At 40.6% G+C, this 21,864-nt stretch overlaps 1 protein-coding gene across 9 annotated transcripts in view; it reads left to right on the top strand.

Moving 5' to 3' along the window:
• The window catches only part of LOC121314053 (histone-lysine N-methyltransferase 2C-like), a 152,577-nt gene that overhangs the window by 11,152 nt on the left and 119,561 nt on the right, over nt 1-21,864 (top strand). For all 9 annotated transcript variants that reach the window (XM_041246856.1, XM_041246855.1, XM_041246850.1 and 6 more), the window contains exon 2: nt 15,372-15,539. In XM_041246856.1, coding sequence (XP_041102790.1) covers nt 15,372-15,539 — 168 coding nt within the window. The remainder of the gene's footprint in view (nt 1-15,371; nt 15,540-21,864) is intronic.

Below are 21,864 nucleotides of genomic sequence, written 5' to 3'. Positions count from 1 at the left end.
ACTGCAAAATTATCAGTTTCTCTGGTTTTACTATTTATAGGTATATGTTTGGGTAAAATGAACATTTTTGTTTTATTCTATAAACTACTGACAACATTTCTCCCAAATTCCAAATAAAAATATTGTCATTTAGAACATTTATTTGCAGAAAATGACAACCGGTCAAAATAACAAAAAAGATGCAGTGTTGTCAGACCTCGAATAATGCAAAGAAAATAAGTTCATATTCATTTTTAAACAACACAATACTAATGTTTTAACTTAGGCAGAGTTGAGAAATCAATATTTGGTGGAATAACCCTGATTTTCAAGCACAGCTTTCATGCGTCTTGGCATGCTCTCCACCAGTCTTTCACATTGATGTTGAGTGACTTTATGCCACTCCTGGTGCAAAAATTCAAGCAGCTCGGCTTTGTTTGATGACTAGTGACCATCCATCTTCCTCTTGATTGCATTCCAGAGGTTTTCAGTGGGGTTCAGGTCTGGAGATTGGGCTGGCCATGACAGGGTCTTGATCTGGTGGTCCTCCATCCACACCTTGATTGACCTGCTGGAAAAAACAATCCTCAGAGTTGGGGAACATTGTCAGAGCAGAAGGAAGCAAGTTTTCTTCCAGGGGAACCTTGTACTTGGCTTGATTCATGCCAGAGCTGCCCAATTCCAGCCTTGCTGAAGCACCCCCAGATCATCACCGATCCTCCACCACATTTCACAGTGGGTGCGAGACACTGTGGCTTGTAGGCCTCTCCAGGTCTCCGTCTAACCATTAGACGACCAGGTGTTGGACAAAGCTGAAAATTGGACTCATCTGGGGGTGCTTCGGCAAGGCTGGAATCGGGCAGATTTGTCTTTGTGAAGGACGCATGAATCAAGCCAAGTACAAGGTTGTCCAGGAAGAAAACTTGCTTGCAAAAAAAAATGTTCATTTTACCCAAACACATACCTATAAATAGAAACTGATAATTTTGCAGTGGTCTCTTAATTTTTTCCAGAGCTTTATGTGTGTGTGTGTGTGTGTGTGTGTGTGTATATATTATATATATATATATATATATATATACACAGTACTGTACAAAAGTTTTAGGCAGGTGTGAAAAAATGCCATAAAGTAAGAATGCTTTCAAAAATAGACATGTTAATAGTTTATATTTATCAATTAACAAAATGCAAAGTGAGTGAACAGAAGAAAAATCTACATCAAATCCATATTTGGTGTGACCACCCTTTGCCTTCAAAACAGCATCAATTCTTCTAGGTACACTTGCACACAGTTTTTGAAGGAACTCGGCAGGTAGGTTGGCCCAAACATCTTGGAGAACTAACCACAGTTCTTCTGTGGATTTAGGCAGCCTCAGTTGCTTCTCTCTCTTCATGTAATCCCAGACAGACTCGATGATGTTGAGATCAGGGCTCTGTGGGGGCCATACCATCACTTCCAGGACTCCTTGTTCTTCTTTATGCTGAAGATAGTTCTTAGTGACTTTCTCTGTGTGTTTGGGGTCGTTGTCATGCTGCAGAATAAATTTAGGGCCAATCAGATGCCTCCCAGATGGTATTGCATGATGGATAAGTATCTGCCTGTACTTCTCAGCATTGAGGAGACCATTAATTCTGACCAAATCCCCAACTCCATTTGCAGAAATGCAGCCCCAAACTTGCAAGGAACCTCCACCATGCTTCACTGTTGCCTGCAGACACTCATTCGTGTACCGCTCTCCAGCCCTTCGGTGAACAAACTGCCTTCTGCTACAGCCAAATATTTCAAATTTTGACTCATCAGTCCAGAGCACCTGCTGCCATTTTTCTGCACCCCAGTTCCTGTGTTTTCGTGCATAGTTGAGTCGCTTGGCCTTGTTTCCACGTCGGAGGTATGGCTTTTTGGCCGCAAGTCTTCCATGAAGGCCACTTCTGACCAGACTTCTCCGGACAGTAGATGGGTGTACCAGGGTCCCACTGTTTTCTGCCAATTCTGAGCTGATGGCATTGCTGGACATCTTCCGATTGCGAAGGGAAGTAAGCATGATGTGTCTTTCATCTGCTGCAGTAAGTTTCCTTGGCCGACCACTGCGTCTACGGTCCTCAACGTTGCCCGGTTCTTTGTGCTTCTTCAAAAGAGCTTGGACAGCACATCTGGAAACCCCTGTCTGCCTTGAAATTTCTGCCTGGGAGAGACCTTGCTGATGCAGTATAACTACCTTGTGTCTTGTTGCTGTGCTCAGTCTTGCCATGGTGTATGACTTTTGACAGTAAACTGTCTTCAGCAACCTCACCTTGTTAGCTGAGTTTGGCTGTTCCTCACCCAGTTTTATTCCTCCTACACAGCTGTTTCTGTTTCAGTTAATGATTGTGTTTCAACCTACATATTGAATTGATGATCATTAGCACCTGTTTGGTATAATTGTTTAATCATACACCTGACTATATTCCTACAAAATCCCTGACTTTGTGCAAGTGTACCTAGAAGAATTGATGCTGTTTTGAAGGCAAAGGGTGGTCACACCAAATATGGATTTGATGTAGATTTTTCTTCTGTTCACTCACTTTGCATTTTGTTAATTGATAAATATTAACATGTCTATTTTTGAAAGCATTCTTACTTTAAAGCATTTTTTGCACACCTGTGTGTGTGTTTGTGTGTACTGTGTGTGTGTGTGTGTGTGTGTGTGTGTGTGTATATATATGGGTATATATATATATATATATATATATATATATATATATCAATATACCTCTATCTATAAGTGTGTGTATTGCAACAGGGTGACAAGTCCACCTCGCACGTCAGGATCTTAGAGACACTCGGAGCGTTCCTTTTGTTTTCCAGGTATAAGCATTTATTTCCTTTTTAAGTAATATTAAGCACTGATTTCAAATACTGGTCTACCCTCTCCCAATTTTTCACCTTGCATAGACAGACAGCCTTATTTAAACAATTTAGAACTGTTTCTTTTTATAACAACAATATATGTCTTTAAATAGTTATATGTATAAAACATCACATAAAACCTTATTTAAGTCATTTGTTTCTTTTTATATACTATGCACTCACGCACACAGTGCTTTTAACAATGCATACTGGGACCTACCAACAAGCAAGCGTTTCGTTTATTTTCTCAGCGTTAAATATTTAGGGTTTTAGTTACTGTTGCTGTTGTTATGCAGTATACCATTATGGATATAAAACACCGTGGCTAAGCTGCACACAGAATTAAACTAACACGGCTTCGTACTGCAACAATAAAAACACCACCCCAGAGTCAGTTACACATAACACAGTACAACAACGTGACTCGTTGTAAATGAAGGTGCTCCCTCACAATGTCTGTGTATATATATATATATATATATATATATATATATATATATATATATATATATATATATATATATATATACATTAATCCGTGCCGAGAAGGCTTGTGAACCCCTTAGGATTTTCACATATTTCAAAACTAAGAGGTTATTAGATCTTAATTTAAGTCCTAATAATAAAGATAACCTGATTAAACAAATGACACAAAGCATGATACTTTTTCAGCATTTATTTATCCACAAATGATTCACCATTCAATATCCATGTGTGAAAAAGTATGTGAACCTTTAGATTCCGTAACTGGTGGCACCTCCTTGAGCAGCAATGACTTCAACTAAGTGTTTTCTTGGTCGGTCTCTCACATCGTTTTTGAGGAATTTTGGCCCATTCCTCCTCGTAGAACTGCTTCAACTCTGTGACATTTGAGGGCTTCCTTGCATGGACTGCTCGCTTCTGGTCCTGCCACAACATTTCGATGGGGTTTAGGTCTGGACTTTGACTAGGCCAGTCTAAAACATGGAATTTCTTCTTCTGCAGCCATTCTTTTGTAGATCAGCTTGTATGTTTAGGATCACTGTCTTGCTGCATGACCCACTTTCGGTTCAGCTTCAGCTCACGGACGGATGGTCTGACATTCTCCTCTAGAATCTTCTGATGCAATGCAGAATTCATGGTTGTGTCAATGATGGCAAGCCGTCCAGGTCCCGAGGCAGCAAAGCAGCCCTAAACCAACACACTCCCACCACCATGCTTGATGTTTGGGATGAGGTTCTTCTGTTCAAATGCAGTGTGGTTTTCGCCAAACATAACATTTGAGGCCAAAAAGTTCTACCTTTGACTCATCTGTCCAGAGAACATTGTTCCAGAAGTCTTGTGGATCATCTGTGCGCTCTTTGGTGAACTTCAAACGGGCAGCAATGTTCTTTTTAGTGAGCAGTGGTTTCCTCCTGGCTGTTCTTCCATGAACACCATTCTTGTTCAGTGTTTTTCTGACAGTTGAGTCATGAACCCTCTCATTAGCCAAGGCGAGAGTGGCCTGCAGATCCTTGGATGTTACTGTGGAGTTCTTTGTGACTTCCTTGATGATTTTCTGGTTGTTCTTGGAGAGATTTTGGTAGGACGACTGCTCCTGGGTAGAGTGACTGTGGTCTTGATCTTTCTCCATCTGTCTGACAGTGGATTGGTGGAGCCCCAAATCCTTAGAAATGGTTTTGTAACCCTTTCTAGACCGATGAGCATCAATAGAAGATGATGAAGAAAAAAACGTAGATGAAGAAAAAAAATAGCAAATATATTAAATGATTACTTTTCACAAGTTTTTACAAAGGAAGATATGGATAACATGCCCCACATGTCATCCAGTTCCTATCCAGTTTTAAATAACTTTAGCATAATCGAGGCAGAAGTGTTAAAGGGACTAGATCCTCCCAGTAGTACTCAAAGAAATGAAAAGTTATTTACAAACCGCTAACCAAGATCATGCAGCAGTCTCTTGACACAGGGATGGTACCGACAGACTGTAAAATTGCAAACGTGATACCGATCCACAAAAAGGGAAACAAAACTGAACCAGGTAACTACAGACCAGTAAGCCTGACTTCTATTATATGCAAACTTATGGAAACTATAAAAAGATCCAAAATGGAAAATTACCTGTATGGTAACAGGGTCCTGGGAGACAGTCAACATGGTTTTAGGAAAGGGAGATCGTGTCTAACTAACTTGCTTGATTTTTTTGAGGATGCAACATCGATAATGGATAGTTGCAAAGCATATGACATGGTTTATTTGGATTTCCAGAAAACTTTTGACAAAGTCCCGCACAAAAGATTAATTCTCAAACTGAACGCAGTTGGAATTCAAGGAAACACACGTACATGGATTAGGGAGTGGTTAACATGTAGAAAACAGAAAGTACTGATTAGAGGAGAAACCTCAGAATGGAGTGTGGTAACCAGCGGTGTACCACAGGGATCAGTATTAGGTCCTCTGCTATTCCTAATCTACATTAATGATTTAGATTCTGGTATAGTAAGCAAACTTGTTAAATTTGCAGACGACACAAAGGTAGGAGGAGTGGCAAACGCTGTTGCAGCAGCAAAAGTCATTCAAAATGATCTAGACAAGATTCAGAACTGGGCAGACACATGGCAAATGACGTTTAATAGAGAAAAGTATAAGGTACTGCACGCAGGAAATAAAAATGTACGTTATAAATATCATATGGGAGATACTGAAATTGGAGAAGGAATCTATGAAAAAGACCTAGGAGTTTTTGTTGACTCAGAAATGTCTTCATCTAGACAATGTGGGGAAGCTATAAAAAAGGCTAACAAGATGCTTGGATACATTGTGAAAAGTGTTGAATTTAAATCAAGGGAAGTAATGTTAAAACTGTACAATGCACTAGTAAGACCTCATCTTGAATATTGTGTTCAGTTCTGGTCACCTCGCTATAAAAAAGATATTGCTGCTCTAGAAAGAGTGCAAAGAAGAGCGACCAGAATTATTCCAGGCTTAAAAGGCATGTCATATGCAGACAGGCTAAAAGAATTGAATCTGTTCAGTCTTGAACAAAGAAGACTACGCAGCGACCTAATTCAAGCATTCAAAATTCTAAAAGGTATTGACAGTGTCGACCTAAGGGACTTTTTTGACCTGAAAAAAGAAACGAGGACCAGGGGTCACAAATGGAGATTAGACAAAGGGGTATTCAGAACAGAAAATAGGAGGCACTTTTTTACACAGAGAATTGTGAGGGTCTGGAATCAACTCCCCAGTAATGTTGTTGAAGCTGACACCCTGGGATCCTTCAAGAAGCTGCTTGATGAGATTCTGGGATCAATAAGCTACTAACAACCAAACGAGCAAGATGGGCCGAATGGCTTCCTCTCGTTTGTAAACTTTCTTATGTTCTTAATAACTGTTTTTCTGAGATCCTCAGAGATTTCTTTTGATCGTGGCATGACCTGTTTACACACACCTGTATGATGAAGACCAAACTCACAAAGTTTCTGATCTTTATATATGATGGGGTCTTCTAAACGCACCCCTAAAGATCTACCTAATTATTTAAACACCTGATTCTAATTATCCCCTTAATTCAGTTGCTAAAACCAGGGGTTCACTTACTTTTTCACATACCCTGAATCTTAATTGCTCATTGTTTGTCTAATTAATGCATCATTTTGTTTCAAAAGACATGGAATTGGTTAATATAATGTAAAAGGCACTTTTGCATATATATAAAAAAATATATATAATTATACACTACCGGTCAAAAGTTTTAGATCACCTCCATTTTTCCAGTTTTTATTGAAATTTAAGCAGGTCAAGTCCAGTGAATAACCTGAAATGGTACAAAGGGTAAGCGGTAAACTACCAGAGGGTAAAAAAAAAAAGTTTAGGTTACCAAAAACAGAAAAATAATGTACATTTCAGAGTTATACAAAAAGGCCTTTTTCAGGGAACAAGTAATGGGTTAACAACTTACAGCTGTTCTGCAGCAATGGAAGTAAATTCCTACACCATCAAAGGGCACTTGGAAACTGGAGGAAGCTCTGGAAGAGGTCTGACAGACCCAAAGCCACAACAGAATTGTTGACAATTCGTTGTCACTAATAATCGGTTGTTTTTTTAGCAGTCATTTTAACATTTTAGCCTCTCCAAGTGCTTAAGAGAGAAAACCCGTCCCTTCAGCTCTCTGATTGGTGAAATGTTGTGTCAAGATGTAACACAGCTTTCATGTGGTTTTAAGATTTTTTTTCACCCAGCAACGCCCAAGTGATCAGCTAGAAGCACAATCAGTGCTTATTGTTAAAGGCACAGTAGCATTAGCAGGACGGGCAGATCGAGTTTATTCAACTGGGCGAGATCTGGTTAAAACCCTGATAGAGATTATATCTGTCTATCTATCTATCTATCTATCTATCTATGTTTATCTATCTGTCTATCTGTCGCATATAAATAATTTGTTAAAGTTTAGACCTTTAAGAAATGAAGAATGGTAAAGAAATGAAACTCTCCTGTTAGGTACGATTAATGTTATTGAGAGATTGAAGAACTTGCATGTTTCTCATTTCTAATTTGTAACTCATCAAAAGACTTCTAAATGTCTGATGTCAAAACTGCATGTTTTGAGTCTTTGACTGGCATTGGTAACTGTAAACTTTTCCTTGCGTGCATGCTGTATCCCTTTACACAGACGTGAACAATGAGGCGAGACGTGGCATTGAGCCAGCCTGTGTCTTTATAACAATTATGCATGGCACCTAATTATCTGTGGGGAGCAGTAGAGAGAATATAGGTGGGCACTGTAGCCCCCAGAACTGATCCATTGGAACCAGGTAATTGTGATGATGCTACACTGACTTGGGACAGCTTGGAACGCTTTGTTTTATCCAGAAAGAACCTAAGTGGCACTGAAATTGAACAAACGTAGTTCACATACAGCACTTCACTTCTTTGACTTTTACATTGCATCTTTGCAGGCCTGGCCCCTTTTTTGTTTAACTTGGCTGTTTTTGTACAGGTGAAATGTATTTGAGCGGAATCATATTTGTGGCTGTGGTTGGGGAGTGTGACTCGTTTGTAAGGGTTTGGTGGTCTTTGTGGAGTGGCTGCTAATCTGCGGTGGTACAATTCCAGTTGGTATTTGACCTTACCTGAAACCGATTTGGGATAGATAAGAACGACTGGATTCTGCCTGTTACCAAGTGCTTGTGTAGTCATTACTGTCCGTTACACAGTTAATAGTGACTGCGTTTTCACTAAATAACATGATGTGTGGTAGGAAGATGCAACATAAGTGCAGGAGCATGTTTCAAAGAGGAGGCATCACCCGGCACTGCAGCTTACTGTGTACACAGTCTGTTTAATACTCCATCAGAGAGGATGCATCACTGACACACTGCAGCTTACTGTGTACACAGTCTGTTTAATACTCCTTCAAAGAGGATGCATCACTGGCACTCTGCAGCTTACTGTGTACACAGTCTGTTTAATACTCCTTCAAAGAGGATGCATCACTGACACTCTGCAGCTTACTGTGTACACAGTCTGTTTAATACTCCTTCAAAGAGGCTGCATCACTGACACACTGCAGCTTACTGTGTACACAGTCTGTTTAATACTCCTTCAAAGAGGATGCATCACTGACACACTGCAGCTTACTGTGTACACAGTCTGTTTAATACTCCTTCAAAGAGGATGCATCACTGACACTCTGCAGCTTACTGTGTACACAGTCTGTTTAATACTCCTTCAAAGAGGATGCATCACTGACACTGCAGCTTACTGTGTACACAGTCTGTTTAATACTCCTTCAAAGAGGATGCATCACTGACACACTGCAGCTTACTGTGTACACAGTCTGTTTAATACTCCTTCAAAGAGGATGCATCACTGACACACTGCAGCTTACTGTGTACACAGTCTGTTTAATACTCCTTCAAAGAGGATGCATCACTGACACTCTGCAGCTTACTGTGTACACAGTCTGTTTAATACTCCTTCAAAGAGGATGCATCACTGACACACTGCAGCTTACTGTGTACACAGTCTGTTTAATACTCCTTCAAAGAGGATGCATCACTGACACTCTGCAGCTTACTGTGTACACAGTCTGTTTAATACTCCTTCAAAGAGGCTGCATCACTGACACTGCAGCTTACTGTGTACACAGTCTGTTTAATACTCCTTCAAAGAGGATGCATCACTGACACACTGCAGCTTACTGTGTACACAGTCTTTTTAATACTCCTTCAAAGAGGATGCATCACTGACACACTGCAGCTTACTGTGTACACAGTCTGTTTAATACTCCTTCAAAGAGGATGCATCACTGACACACTGCAGCTTACTGTGTACACAGTCTGTTTAATACTCCTTCAAAGAGGCTGCATCACTGACACTCTGCAGCTTACTGTGTACACAGTCTTTTTAATACTCCTTCAAAGAGGCTGCATAGTTCCCTTTTCCTGGTAAATAAAACTGAGTTTCCAAAAGAAACATACAGCGCTTGCCTCCAGGATTGTTTGCAGGTCCATGATAATGAACTTGTACATTGAACTTGGACAGCATGCAAGCTGAAGCTGGATGCCAAGAGACAACCCAAACTGTCAGTTCTGGGTCAATGCAGTTAGCAAGACTAGAGCTGTGGTGATTCAGTGCTTACTAATGATGACTCATCGGTACCGGTCACAGATTGCCTTGAGCCTTCATTTGGAAGAGGTGGAAAAAGCTAGATACGGAATCATCTCAAGCAAGTCCTCAGGTGTTTTTATAGGAGTTGTTGTCTGAAATAAGACCAGCTGACAGTACATTTCCAGTATGTTAGGGATGATCCGGTATAAAATGTAACTGTCAAACATAAATACCACGGTAACCTTAATGTCACGGCATACAGTACATCGTGCAAGTTATGAAATGAAGGCTTACAAAAAAGAAAAATACTGTTGCAGATTACTTCAGTTACTGTCATTCACAAAAACAACGCCAAAAAATCACACTTCCTTTCACAGAATGATTTAAACTTTTGGCATTGTTATATTTTACTACACCAAAAAGCTGAACAAAGGCATAGTCTTTTTTTTTTTTTTTTTTTTTAAAGACAATCGATTGTAAATCTTTAAAGACACTAAAGTACCATGCATGTTGCACTATCATGGTTTATATTATTATATTAAGATCTATCATTTGCTCAAAAGAAAGTGGTGTTACAGTGGATTGTGAGAAAGCATATAAAATAAATAAATGAATAGATGACTGTTCAGCTGATGGTAATTATTTAAGAGCAGAGATGAGCTGTCTATTTTTGGCACAGGGTAAGTAAAATCCACGTATCAGCTCCATTTTTAATACTGAGACCTATGTTATTGGATCTGTATCTACAGTTCACATGACACTGCACAAGTACACTTCCAGTGCTGTTCCTAGTGATTACTACACATATTGACTGTGTACAAAAAAAAAAAAAAAAGATTTCTTCCCTCGCCTAAAAGAGTTTGAATACTGTAAATAATGAGAATAAGTAGGCTACCCACTGCAGTCGCTTGTTGCTGCTATTGAAGCATTGAGACTTGTATTCTGTGTCATTGAGTTTCATTCAAAACCATTGTCAAAATAATCAGTTCACAGGGCTGCTAGTATCATCACTTGGTTTAGAAGCATGTTTGCAGTAGAACAATTCAAAGGCAAAAGGGTGGTGAGGATGGTGATTGACAGGAAGGTAGAAGTGAATGGAATGTACAAGTGTGAGGCTCGGGGCGAACATCCAGTAGCGTGGGGACTTGTTTTGTACGAGACACATAAAAGAGCCTTTTCCTTCACTTTGTTCACACAGTAGGAAGACTAAGCTAGCGCTCCCCGTTGCATACCGTAATGGCGCTGTAGAATAAAAGGGATCAGCATCTGTGCGTGGGGTACGTAAACCGCAAGACCGCTACACCCACTCATCCCTATACATGCTCGACCTGTCTGTTTAACACATTACATCTGCCACAAATAAAAGCACAGTCCAGAGAATGGAAGCTGAGCGATTCACCCGGATTGAATCAAAGTACCACATGCAAACCTCATTAGAGGTTCTCGCTCACTCTGCATTTGTTTGTTGGTGATCGTGGAGGTTTGAGCCACCTTTTGAATTTATTTTACTTCTCATTCCAAATTGTCCTTTGTTGTATTAGAATGGTAACAATAAGAAATCTACTTTGTAAACCGTATCTTTTAAGACGTTATGAGAAATTGGACGAGCATTGATGGGCAGAATGGCCTCCTCATTTGTACAGTTACTTGTGTCCTGTGTGTTTTGAATCTGGCAGTGATTGTTCATAGGTCTTGTTCATCTATTCAATGACTGCATTAATAGCTGCTGGATGTACTGCTGCCACTAGGATCCATTTGGAAGTAATGTTTTAAGTGGGATAAACAACTCAAAGTGTTGAATCGGTAAGAAAATAATCCACGGCACGCGAAACACTTAGTTATTTTTAGCAATTTCAACACTTATCTTTGTTTATCCCGTACTTAAAAGGTACATTTGAATTGTATTCAGTAATGCTTGTGAGGCTTGAATGGGTCTTAGGAAAGCCAAGCCCCTTGTTTGGTTAGTTTTAAACAGGGAAAGGGAAATATTCCTGTAAGGTTGGTAAATCTACGCTTGCACTTCAGACCTGAGCATTGCGGTATCTCAAAAACTTTCCTACTTCAACTTGAGATGCACTTCTGTATGTAAACTAGATCTCAGTTTGTGCATTGAACTAAACCAAGTCTTATGAACTGTGTCACACTTGGCAAAAAAAGAATCTCTTATTGAAATGACACTGGTCACATGTAGGGGTTAAATGTCTAGGGTTTGCAAGTGTCTAAACTTGCAGTCTCAATCTCTTCACCCCAAGTCTTAGTGGTGTAAAAACGCATATGGCTGTCATGACAGAACTCAAGTAGCACTAATTGTGTTCTACAGACAGCCCCCTTGTGTTTCTTGTGGTGTTGTGTGGGTGGAGGAGTTAGGTGCTAATCATTGGCAGCTTCAGTGCCACGAAGAACAACTGGAAACTATCAGTAGCACTTCAGTGTTCACTTTCACATTCAGAATAGTAAGACAGCTTTGCATTGAGGTGTACAGGGCTGCAGACAAAAACAAATTGAGCACCAAAACCAACTGCTGGGTGCCACTTTAGGAGCAAGTTGATTGCTACCATATTCAACTGCTTTAGAATACAACAACTTGTGAAGATGCTGAAGTCAGTCTAAAGCAGGATCTGAATGGCTGTTCTCAGTTGTTTGTTGTCTCTTTCCACTGAACGAGAAATCTGTGCAGCTGACGACTGCAGTAAACTTGACATGTTTATATTTTCGGTATTTTGCAAGTGTATGGAATGGGGGCCCTTTAATTGTGTGCAGGTGTAATACTGGAAATGGCATGCTGCAGCTGGCATGCTCAGTGTTAGTTAGTGAGTCCTTGTCTGAGAGCATGCAATACAGCCAGCTGTTATGATTGCATGTTACTAACATGCACATTTATTTTTTCTGTAAAAACAAGTTAAGTTATAGTGAGTTGGTTCTGTTATTTATGGTATTAAATGCACCACAGCAAGCACGTTGTCCAAACCATTCTTTATCATTACCACAATCGGAGAGCCACATTTAGTGAACAGCTTTTTTTTTTTTTTTTTTTGCTGCAGTCGAGTAAGCTGCAGTAGATTTCATTTTTTAATTCCTAAAAAAAAATTTTCTTTTTTTTTTCAGTAGTGCATTCCCTAATTACAGTCCCAAGTTCTTGCTTTCTTTCACCGTGAAATGTTTAAACGTTATTTAGGCACAGCATGATTTGACTGGAGAAACATTGGTTTATTTACCTTTTTGCTGGGTTTGGTTAATGGCACATGTGCAACACTCAAACTTTCTTGAATGCAGCTGTTCATTTTAAGCTACATTTTTACACAAACATTTGTTATGTTTTTCACTTTTGACATAAGCAACCAGTATATGGGGAAAAGCAACTAAGCAAAGTTGTAAGTGACTGAACTGCCACGTGGTTCACTTTGACCCATACATTTTTTAACTACTTCGTTATGAAAATGAAAGACATAGTGTTGGATCCAACTGAAAAGTTGTGTTCATGAACATCATATCTAATGTTTGCATCGCAGAAACACCATATTTAAATGGATCATAAAAGGCTTTATTTAAGATTAGCGCATATACAGCATGACTACAAAAAGTGAAAAAATATAATAAAATACACATTTCAAAAGAAATGGGTATGTACATATAGCCGTGTACAGGTGTAAATGGGTATATGTGCACACAAAACTATAAAACCAAAATCACTGTTTCTAATACTATATAAAAATAAAATTTAACACTACTTCCGGTATGATGGCTGCATTGTGCTCTATGGAGGAGCGTACGCATCTGCCAGCTGACTGTGCCTGCATCCAGGAGCTGTGTTGTAAACACAGACGCAGTTCCATTGAACACTGTTGTGTAAACTGGTACATACAAACCTGTAAAACCAAAATATCTCTTTTTTTTTTTTTTCTAAAAGTAATATAAAAAAAGAATATATAAAATATGTTTCATATTAGGCACATAAGTTGTTATCCTACCAGTCTTTCAGTTTCCTGTATGCATCTGAGTGCAGCTTGCTGTATTCCAATCAAAATGACTACTTTCAAGATTAAATATGTCCTTCTGATATATTCCCAGTTGCATTTGTGGAACAAAATGAAGGATTGTTGTCTAGGAGATACATTGAAAAATAAGCAACTAGGCTTTCACTGAGTTAGCATCTTGACAAGTCCATAATCAAAGCAATCTCTCTCTCGTAGTCAGAGTACAAACAAAGGCTTGAAATAATAATAAAAAAAAAAATGTGTGCTACTAGGAGGAAGAGGCGTGTCTTGTTTGTTGCATTTACAATAATAATAGAATATCTTACATTATATTAGAAAAAAGACATGTATTGTTCTTCCCACAGGCCCTGGCACAGGGGAGAGAGATCAATACATTTCAGTGTGTATCCCCCTGCTCCTCCCCACAGGCCCTGGCACAGGGGAGAGAGATCAATACATTCCAGTGTGTATCCCCCTGCTCCTCCCCACAGGCCCTGGCACAGGGGAGAGATCAATACATTCCAGTGTGTATCCCCCTGCTCCTCCCCACAGGCCCTGGCACAGGGGAGAGAGATCAATACATTCCAGTGTGTATCCCCCTGCTCCTCCCCACAGGCCCTGGCACAGGGGAGAGATCAATACATTCCAGTGGGTATCCCCCTGCTCCTCTCCACAGGCCCTGGCACAGGGGAGAAAGATCAATACATTCCAGTGTGTATCCCCCTGCTCCTCCCCACAGGCGCTGGCACAGGGGAGAGAGATCAGTACATTCCAGTGTGTATGCCTCTGCTCCTCCCCACAGGCCCTGGCACAGGGGAGAGAGATGCCTTGTTATTTCGAGCAGCGGGTCTTGCAGTCCTCTCAGGAAATGTCCCACAGACTCGACCGATGCAGCTGTCTTACCAGCTGGCAGAACTGCTTGGTTTTCCACGGTGAAGTAACTTACAAAAAATGATGGTGATTAAGTAGATTCAAGAAAATGCACAGAGTCCTTTTCTTCAATCAGTTGCCAGGTTTATTGAAATATGCAGAGAGTCTGGTCCCAGGTACAGGACAAACAGAATACTCAACATTACAATGTTTGCATGACATTAAATACCCTTCTGTATAGATGGTCCACCTCCCCTTTCTCTGACACCTAACCAATGGTCAAGGTACAACACATTATTCTGTTAATTTAGTGTGTGTGTGTGTGTGTGTGTGTGTGTGTGTGTGTAGTCTAGTGTGACAACCTCTGAACTCGGTGCATTCTTCACACTCCTGGAGAAAAAAGGTCCATAAATCTGCCCCTTTGATCCCAGTGGCATTATCTCTTTCGATCTCTCTGTGAACCTCTGGGTCCAATGCCAGTCCCTGGGAGCCTTTTAGCCCCTTTATGCTTTGCATTCCAAAGTCTTCCAGCCTGGCCCCTTCTGGTCCACAGCATTGTTATCTGTTTAGCTTGCAGTCAATGCTGGGCAAGAAGCTTGTAGACGCATCGTCTCTATCAATTGTAAGCAGTACATGCAATTTGAACCAAACAGTCTGCTATCTGCAATATTAGTCTCTTTTCAGAAAAAAAACACCAGTATAGCTCTGCCAGTCCACATGCGTAGCAAACAGCAAATCAATTCTCAATCCATGTTTTCCAACACACGGGCTTCACCATGTGAAGGCTTTATTAGATACAGTGAATCTAGTTGTTTGTTTGATGATCAATACATCTGTTAGTCTTTTTTTTTTTGTCTGTCACCTTTTCTGCTGTTTCATTGAATAGAACATTGAGTGCCAGAAAAAAAAAAACTGAATTTCAAACAAACGTTTTACTTTTTTAAATGTTGAGATTCAGTGCTTGAGTTTGTACATTGTGGGGAATTGCTTAAAAAAGAGCGTTGTGTCTTAACTTGCCAATCGGAGAGTACATGAACAAAATGACCGAATGAATATATTCCTTTCAACAGAATGTCATCAGAGGACAAGACTCTGGAGCCCTCTGACCAAGGATCTTCACCTGCTCCAGCCAGCAGCACCACGGCCACCCCTGCAGGCAGCCCGGCCATTGCAGACAAGAGACCCAGGGGCAGGCCTCGCAAAGATGGAGTTGCTCCCGTACACAAATCCAAGAAGAAGTAAGTCATGTGCTTTTTATATCTATATCGATCGGTAGATCATTTATGGTATACTTTTCTAACCCATATAGTCTACTGTTACTTTTGTTTTTAAATTTATTTTTTTCATCCTGTTCCTTGATATTTCAGGGGGCATCATTGGCATTGACTTAAATTTGTATGGCAAACAAATAATCCAGCCAACAGAAATAGACAGGTGTGTTTGTAGTTAATGTAGCAGGCCTTGAATACTGTTACTTCTCTCTCATCTCCTCTCTCTCTCTCTCCCTCTCTCTCTCTGGCTCGTTCTCGCGCTCTCTCTCCTCTCTTGCTCTCTCTCTCTCTCTCTCTCCTCTCTCCCCCCCCCCCCCCCCCCCTCTCTCTGACCACCCATTTCCTAATTCCTTGGCCCAGAACCTCTTGTACTGCAGCGGAAAGAAGAGGGAGGTGTGTCATCTGAGAAACACGTACTGTAGCTTGTTGATGCAGATTGGGACAAGTGGTGTGTGACTAAAACTGTGCAGCAGACTGCCAAATGGCGGTCTGCTTTATTATTAATAATAGTAAAAATGAATATTGAAAATATTCAGGGGTTCTGCTGTCGTCGGCTCTGACAGACAAAGCCCCGTTACTAAATTGTGTGGTACAATTGCCTCTTTTACGTCGTTTGATTTTTGAAGAAATGTGGGGTGTTAGCCTAGCAGCCAAGCAACTGCAAATTCGTTTTTTCTCCCTAAGCATTTGAAAAAAGGTAGACCTATAACCTTTAACAAGCTGTAGACCTATAACCTTTAACCAGTGGTGGATTTTGGGAATGTTTCTGTTTTTATAAGGAAACAAGCGACCCATTAAATTCTATTGTTGAATAGTTTTTTTGTTTTTCAAAAGGGCACTAGGCCTGGGTGACTTTCAGGTTTGTTTGAAGGCTAATGCTCCTGAATCCAGAGCTTGCCAGGCAGCCCCTTCCCTTCCCTTCCGTTTTGTCGTGTGTACATAAGAAGCAAGGCTTGGGTCCCACGCAGACTTGCATCAGTTAAGTGAGCGTGTAAGGCTTTGAAGAGAAGGTAGTTGCTTCTAAAACGTATTGAGCTGATGTGAATCTTCTTCTGCTCTCTCAGTGAGCTCTTGTCTTAAGGTTAGTATTGTGGATATTCACACAGATTTGTACACTCCCAGGAAATAACTGCTTATCCAAGTGCTATAAAACTTGGTTAGGAAATTATTTAGTACAAGTTTTATAGATGAAAAATAATTAAATAAAAGTTATCGGTTACGGTACTCTGGGGATATAAGATGTCTTTACAAACGAACAGCATATGCCATTTGTTCTGGTAAGTTGTTTTCTTGCCACAGGCTATTAAGCTGGCTGCATAAAACTTCCACTTCCCTTGAAGCTTAAAAAACAAGCACCCTACTGGTGGTTGTTCATAACGATGGCTCTCCTAAAACATGTACTCCCTTTGCAATAAAGATGAAAAAACACTTTCCATTCTACATTTCAATTAAAATGTAAGTGTGCGCGGGTAGGGTGGAGGGATAAATATCTGAGAAAACGAGCTGTTGGTATCATTGGAAAAGTAGACCATACCCCACAACCCCTGTATGTACTGTACATAGTGTCTTAGCATAAAAAACATCTGTGCAGTCTGTAGTTTTATGACAACCACAAATGACTTCCAGTTGATGGATTGTTTCAATATGATTTGCGAACCATAAATATTTATTTTTAGCAGTGTATGTCCTGGTATCACAATGGTTAAAGCGCTGCATGGCGCAAGAGCTCAGAACATGTGTGCGACAGTCCAGCTCCAGCATGCTACTCCATGTCGGGTTTCCTGTTCCTCCCATGCTGCTGGAACTACTTTAGCGAACAGCTTCTCTTTTTCCCACTGTAGTAGGATCATGAGGATAAGTTATAGTGCACTGGGCTGGGGGTTGGGTGTTGAAGAGCCTTTTAGGTTTTGTTCTGTAAAGAAAAGAGTGGATTTCTTTGATTCTAGAAGCTGGAGTTTGAGTGCAGGGCTCTGCAGAGAAAAGTGAGCTGCCATGCTCAACATACAAACGCTGGAAAGTCTTGAGGAAGCAATGCTGAGTAACTCTTAACATTGCAGCCCTGCTTTCTGCACTCTCTGGAGCTGAACAGTTGGGTCCTGTAGGGACAAGGGTTATGTGAGGTTTCTTCATGTTCTTTAGAATAACTCAATTATTGATTTACATTACATGGAGAAGTCAGTTCATCTTAGGAATGTCACGTCTTTTTCTGAATTGATTTGATTGTAAGTATTTAGTACAGAATACAATCTCTATGGCAGTCATTTCTTGTTGTGGTATAAACTAAACAAAACAAACCTTTTTTTTTTTTTTTTTTATACCACACTCTTTGAAGAAGTTTGTTCGGTAGTATTGAATTTGGATAATTTCCTGTTTACTTTGTAGTTAGGGTTGTAACGCCCCCCCCCCCCCCCCCCAATAGCATTTAATTCCAAAGTATATCTTGTATGTTTACTATTGGGTTACTCATCGGTTTAGCTGTGTGCAGGTCCTGGGGGTGGAGCAGTACATGTAAAACCCATTTTGAGTTAGATCATAATGTGTGTACTGCTGTATGTGAAATTTGGTTAACTCTTCTATATTTGATAAGCTGAGTCTGCTTCTTCTGCCAGCTTGACATAATTGTCTCTTAGGACACTTGCAGAAGGCAGATGCTTCATTTCATTAACTTTTTATTTGTTCTTAGTTAATACATTTGTTAAATAAATGAATCATTAAACTGTTTGATGCTCTTAACTTTAAAAAAAAAAAAAAAAAAAAAATCTATTTCTCATCAGTTATCTCGATGGCCACTTATACCAGCCCTTTTATTTATTTATTTATTTATTTATTTATTTATTAATCTAGTTGTCGCTCAATTATAACCCCCCCAGCGACTCGGAACGGAGGCTGAAACACGCGTCCTCCGAAACGTGTCTGTCATTTTTCGCACTGCAGATCCACAGTGAAGCCACCAGACCTATAGTGCCAGAGGGCAACACAGATCTGAATGGCTCCACCTCGGACCCGCAGACGCCCTGTCAGCCACAGGGGTTGCTGGTACGCGGTTAACCGTGGATTGCCCTGCTAACCTAAGCCCTCCCTACCCAGGTGGCGTTTGGCCAATTGTGCACCACCCCCTAGGAACCCTCGGTCATGGTCGGCAGTTACATAGCCTGGATTGGAACCTGCGATCTCCAGGCTGTAAGGAGCATTCTGCACTCCACACGGAGCGCCTTTACTTGAATGTGCCTCTTGGGAGCCCATTTATTTATTTTAACAACAGTTGCTCTCCAAAAGCTGATTTTGTGCAGTTTGCCAACAGTAGTTGCCCATTTCTCTGCCAGTCCAGGTAACTCAGTCCCTAATGCATGCTCTGTAATTGTGACCTGAAATCACCAGCGTGTCTTGTGCTGCTTGTTTTTTGACTGATGATTGATGGAGGTCATTGATCATAGCTCTGGCCCAAGTATCTGCGACTGTGGGAACTTGATCCTTGGGATCTGAAGCTGCACTGAGAGCAGATTATACCTGCTTCAGTCCTGCAGCTGAGGAAATGGCAAAAAGAACAGCCCCATTCAAACTGACATGTGATGAGCCGGCACAGCTTTTTATCATCATTGCGAGACACTTACAGCTATAGCAAGAAGTGATGCATCACCTACAATTTTAGGATTGGGACATAATTTAAAAAAATAAAAACTGTGAACATAATTCAGATTTATTTAACATCATGCAATTAAAGAAACTACACAGTGATATTGCAAAAGTCTACTGGAAGCCACGATAGTAATACAGTATTTCACGTTAGATTTTGAAATGTCACTGTGACAGGATAGCGTTGCGGGCCCAGGTGGTATCGGCAGGCAAGGAGACTCAGAGACAAGGAAGCTGCAGTGTAAGCGCGGCTGCGCAGTTTAATCAACAAAAATAAATAAAATTGAACAAAACACGGCTCACAGAGCAAAATAAAAGGTTTAACAAAAACAAGTCACAAACACAGTAATCAGAAACAAAAATAACCAGCTCAAAGGCCAAAACAAAAGTTTTAAACAGAACTGTTCTCCATGCTGAAGCAGCAGTGGTTTGAATGTCCTAGTTCTTTCAGGGGGCTCCATGCTGAAGCAGCAGTGGTTTGAATGTCCTGGTTCTTTCAGGGAGTTCCATGCTGAAGCAGCAGTGGTTTGAATGTCCTGGTTCTTTCAGGGAGTTCCATGCTGAAGCAGCAGTGGTTTGAATGTCCTGCAGTGATGTCACAGACCCGAAAGAAGCAACACAAAAACAAAGAAGGGCTTGCAAAACTGAAGCGCAAACGCTCAGCGCTTTATTAAATAATAAAACAAAAGATTTAAACAAACCACCAAACAAAAGGGCACAAGGGCCAAACAAACAAACACTAAACAAGCAGTATGCTGGTTGCGAAACCAGAATACGTAGCAATTGTTTCTTTCTATTTGCCAAACTTAGTGTATGTCTCTCCTCTGACACTCTCCCTCTAGTAAGCCTTGAGTGTGTCTTTTATAGTCTGTGGCTGGAGCCTTAATTACCTAATTTGATACAATAATTACCTTAAGGCTCCAGCCACATTCCCACGAGGGTACTAACCCCATCCCCACCAACTACACATTACAGGACCGGCTTTTTCGATGGTCTTAAAACAGCAAAATAAGACAGATGGCTTCGTCCGCCTGCATCATAATAATAATAATAATAATAAACATACATAAATACAAAGGGGTTCCAGCACTGTTTTGTCTGTATCGTCATGGCAGGCGTTCCTGCATTGAGCTGCAAGTACTTTAATCAAACACAAAGTCACGCAGGACAGCACGCTTTCATGAATAGCAAGCCACTCCTTGTTTGCAGCTTCCTTAGTATTTTTTAGGCCTCTCATTATCTCAGTTTAATAAGCTACACAGCAGAGCAAGGCAGCGTGGGATACAGTTAGACTCTGGAAATTACTTCAAATCAGTTGAAAGAAAATTCCAGTTTAAACCAACATAAAGTATATCAGATCAAGATGAGATTCACCAACATCCCAGTGCTTTTACAAATGCCTTCTCGTTTTACATATTTCTTTAAACATTCATCTTAAGTTCATTTCACTAAATTTGCTCTCCTTAACTAAATGAAAACCTGTATGCCAAATCTTCTGACTTGCAACAACAAAACATTCTCCTTGCATGTGATCAACCAATCAACCCCCAGGTTTCAATGCTGGCCTATTCTGCTACAACCTGCCAGCTTCTGTTTGACAGTTTTAAAATTCTGTCTTTCCAGGAAAGTTTAAATTGTGTTTTGTTGCACTTCACTGACCAAGCACTGAAAAAATATAAACATCTTCCCATTCAAATTGTTGCTGCTCCACCCCCCGCCCCCCAAGTCTCCTTTCTACATGTGCATTTAGAGTATGCATATCAGACTTGCTGTGTCAGGCAGTGGAGCATCTGGATTCGAGTATGTAGGGTGTGTTTGCACTAACCAGTTTGAAATCTGGCCAGTGTAAACAGGATCTTTAGGACAGGCACGGAGACACACAGGCAGCGGGCAGAAGCAGTGTTTCTGTGCAAGGCAAATAAAAAGGAAGCCTGCAATCACAATTAAAGACCCTTCAACGTGGAAGCGTGCGCTCCCATAGGGTGTTTCATTATGCATGTTCATTTGTGCATATACACATGGTGGGTGCAAGTCATGGTGAGTTGATTGTGATGCTGATGGCTCCATGTTTGTATTTGCAGTGTTGGCGTGCAATGTTTTTTACTGATGCACAGTCGTCTTGTTTGAAAAAGCTGTTTAAAAGCACACTACATCGACTATTCTAGTTCTGTGTGATTTTGTAAGTCTGGATAGAATTGGTTTCATCTGTTGGAGAACATTTTATATTCTGCCTGTCACATTTGCTTTTACAAATCAGTTTATTTATTTATTTAGACAGGCTTACAATGTACAGAACTACATTTTAACAAACCATGTCAACTAGCAGATTACTGCAAATAATTGACACACTGGGAAAAGACTGATTCTCTTTCACACAAACACTCTCACTGACACACTCTCTCTCTCTCTCTCTCTCTCTCTCTCTCTCTCTCTCTCTCTCTCTCTCTCTCTCTCTGACATGTGCCTGCTTACTCTCTCTGACATGCTCGCTCACACACTCTCGCTCTTTTTGACACACACTCTCTGACACTCGCTCATTCTCTGACACATTCACTCTCACTGACACACACACTCTCGCTCTCTCTGACACACACTCGCTCACTCTCTGACACTCGCTCACTATCTCTAACACTCTTTCTGACACACTCACACTGACACA

The sequence above is a fragment of the Polyodon spathula genome, chromosome 4 (assembly GCF_017654505.1).
Source record: "Polyodon spathula isolate WHYD16114869_AA chromosome 4, ASM1765450v1, whole genome shotgun sequence".
NCBI lineage: Eukaryota > Metazoa > Chordata > Actinopteri > Acipenseriformes > Polyodontidae > Polyodon > Polyodon spathula.
This window is presented reverse-complemented; position numbering and strand designations above follow the sequence as displayed.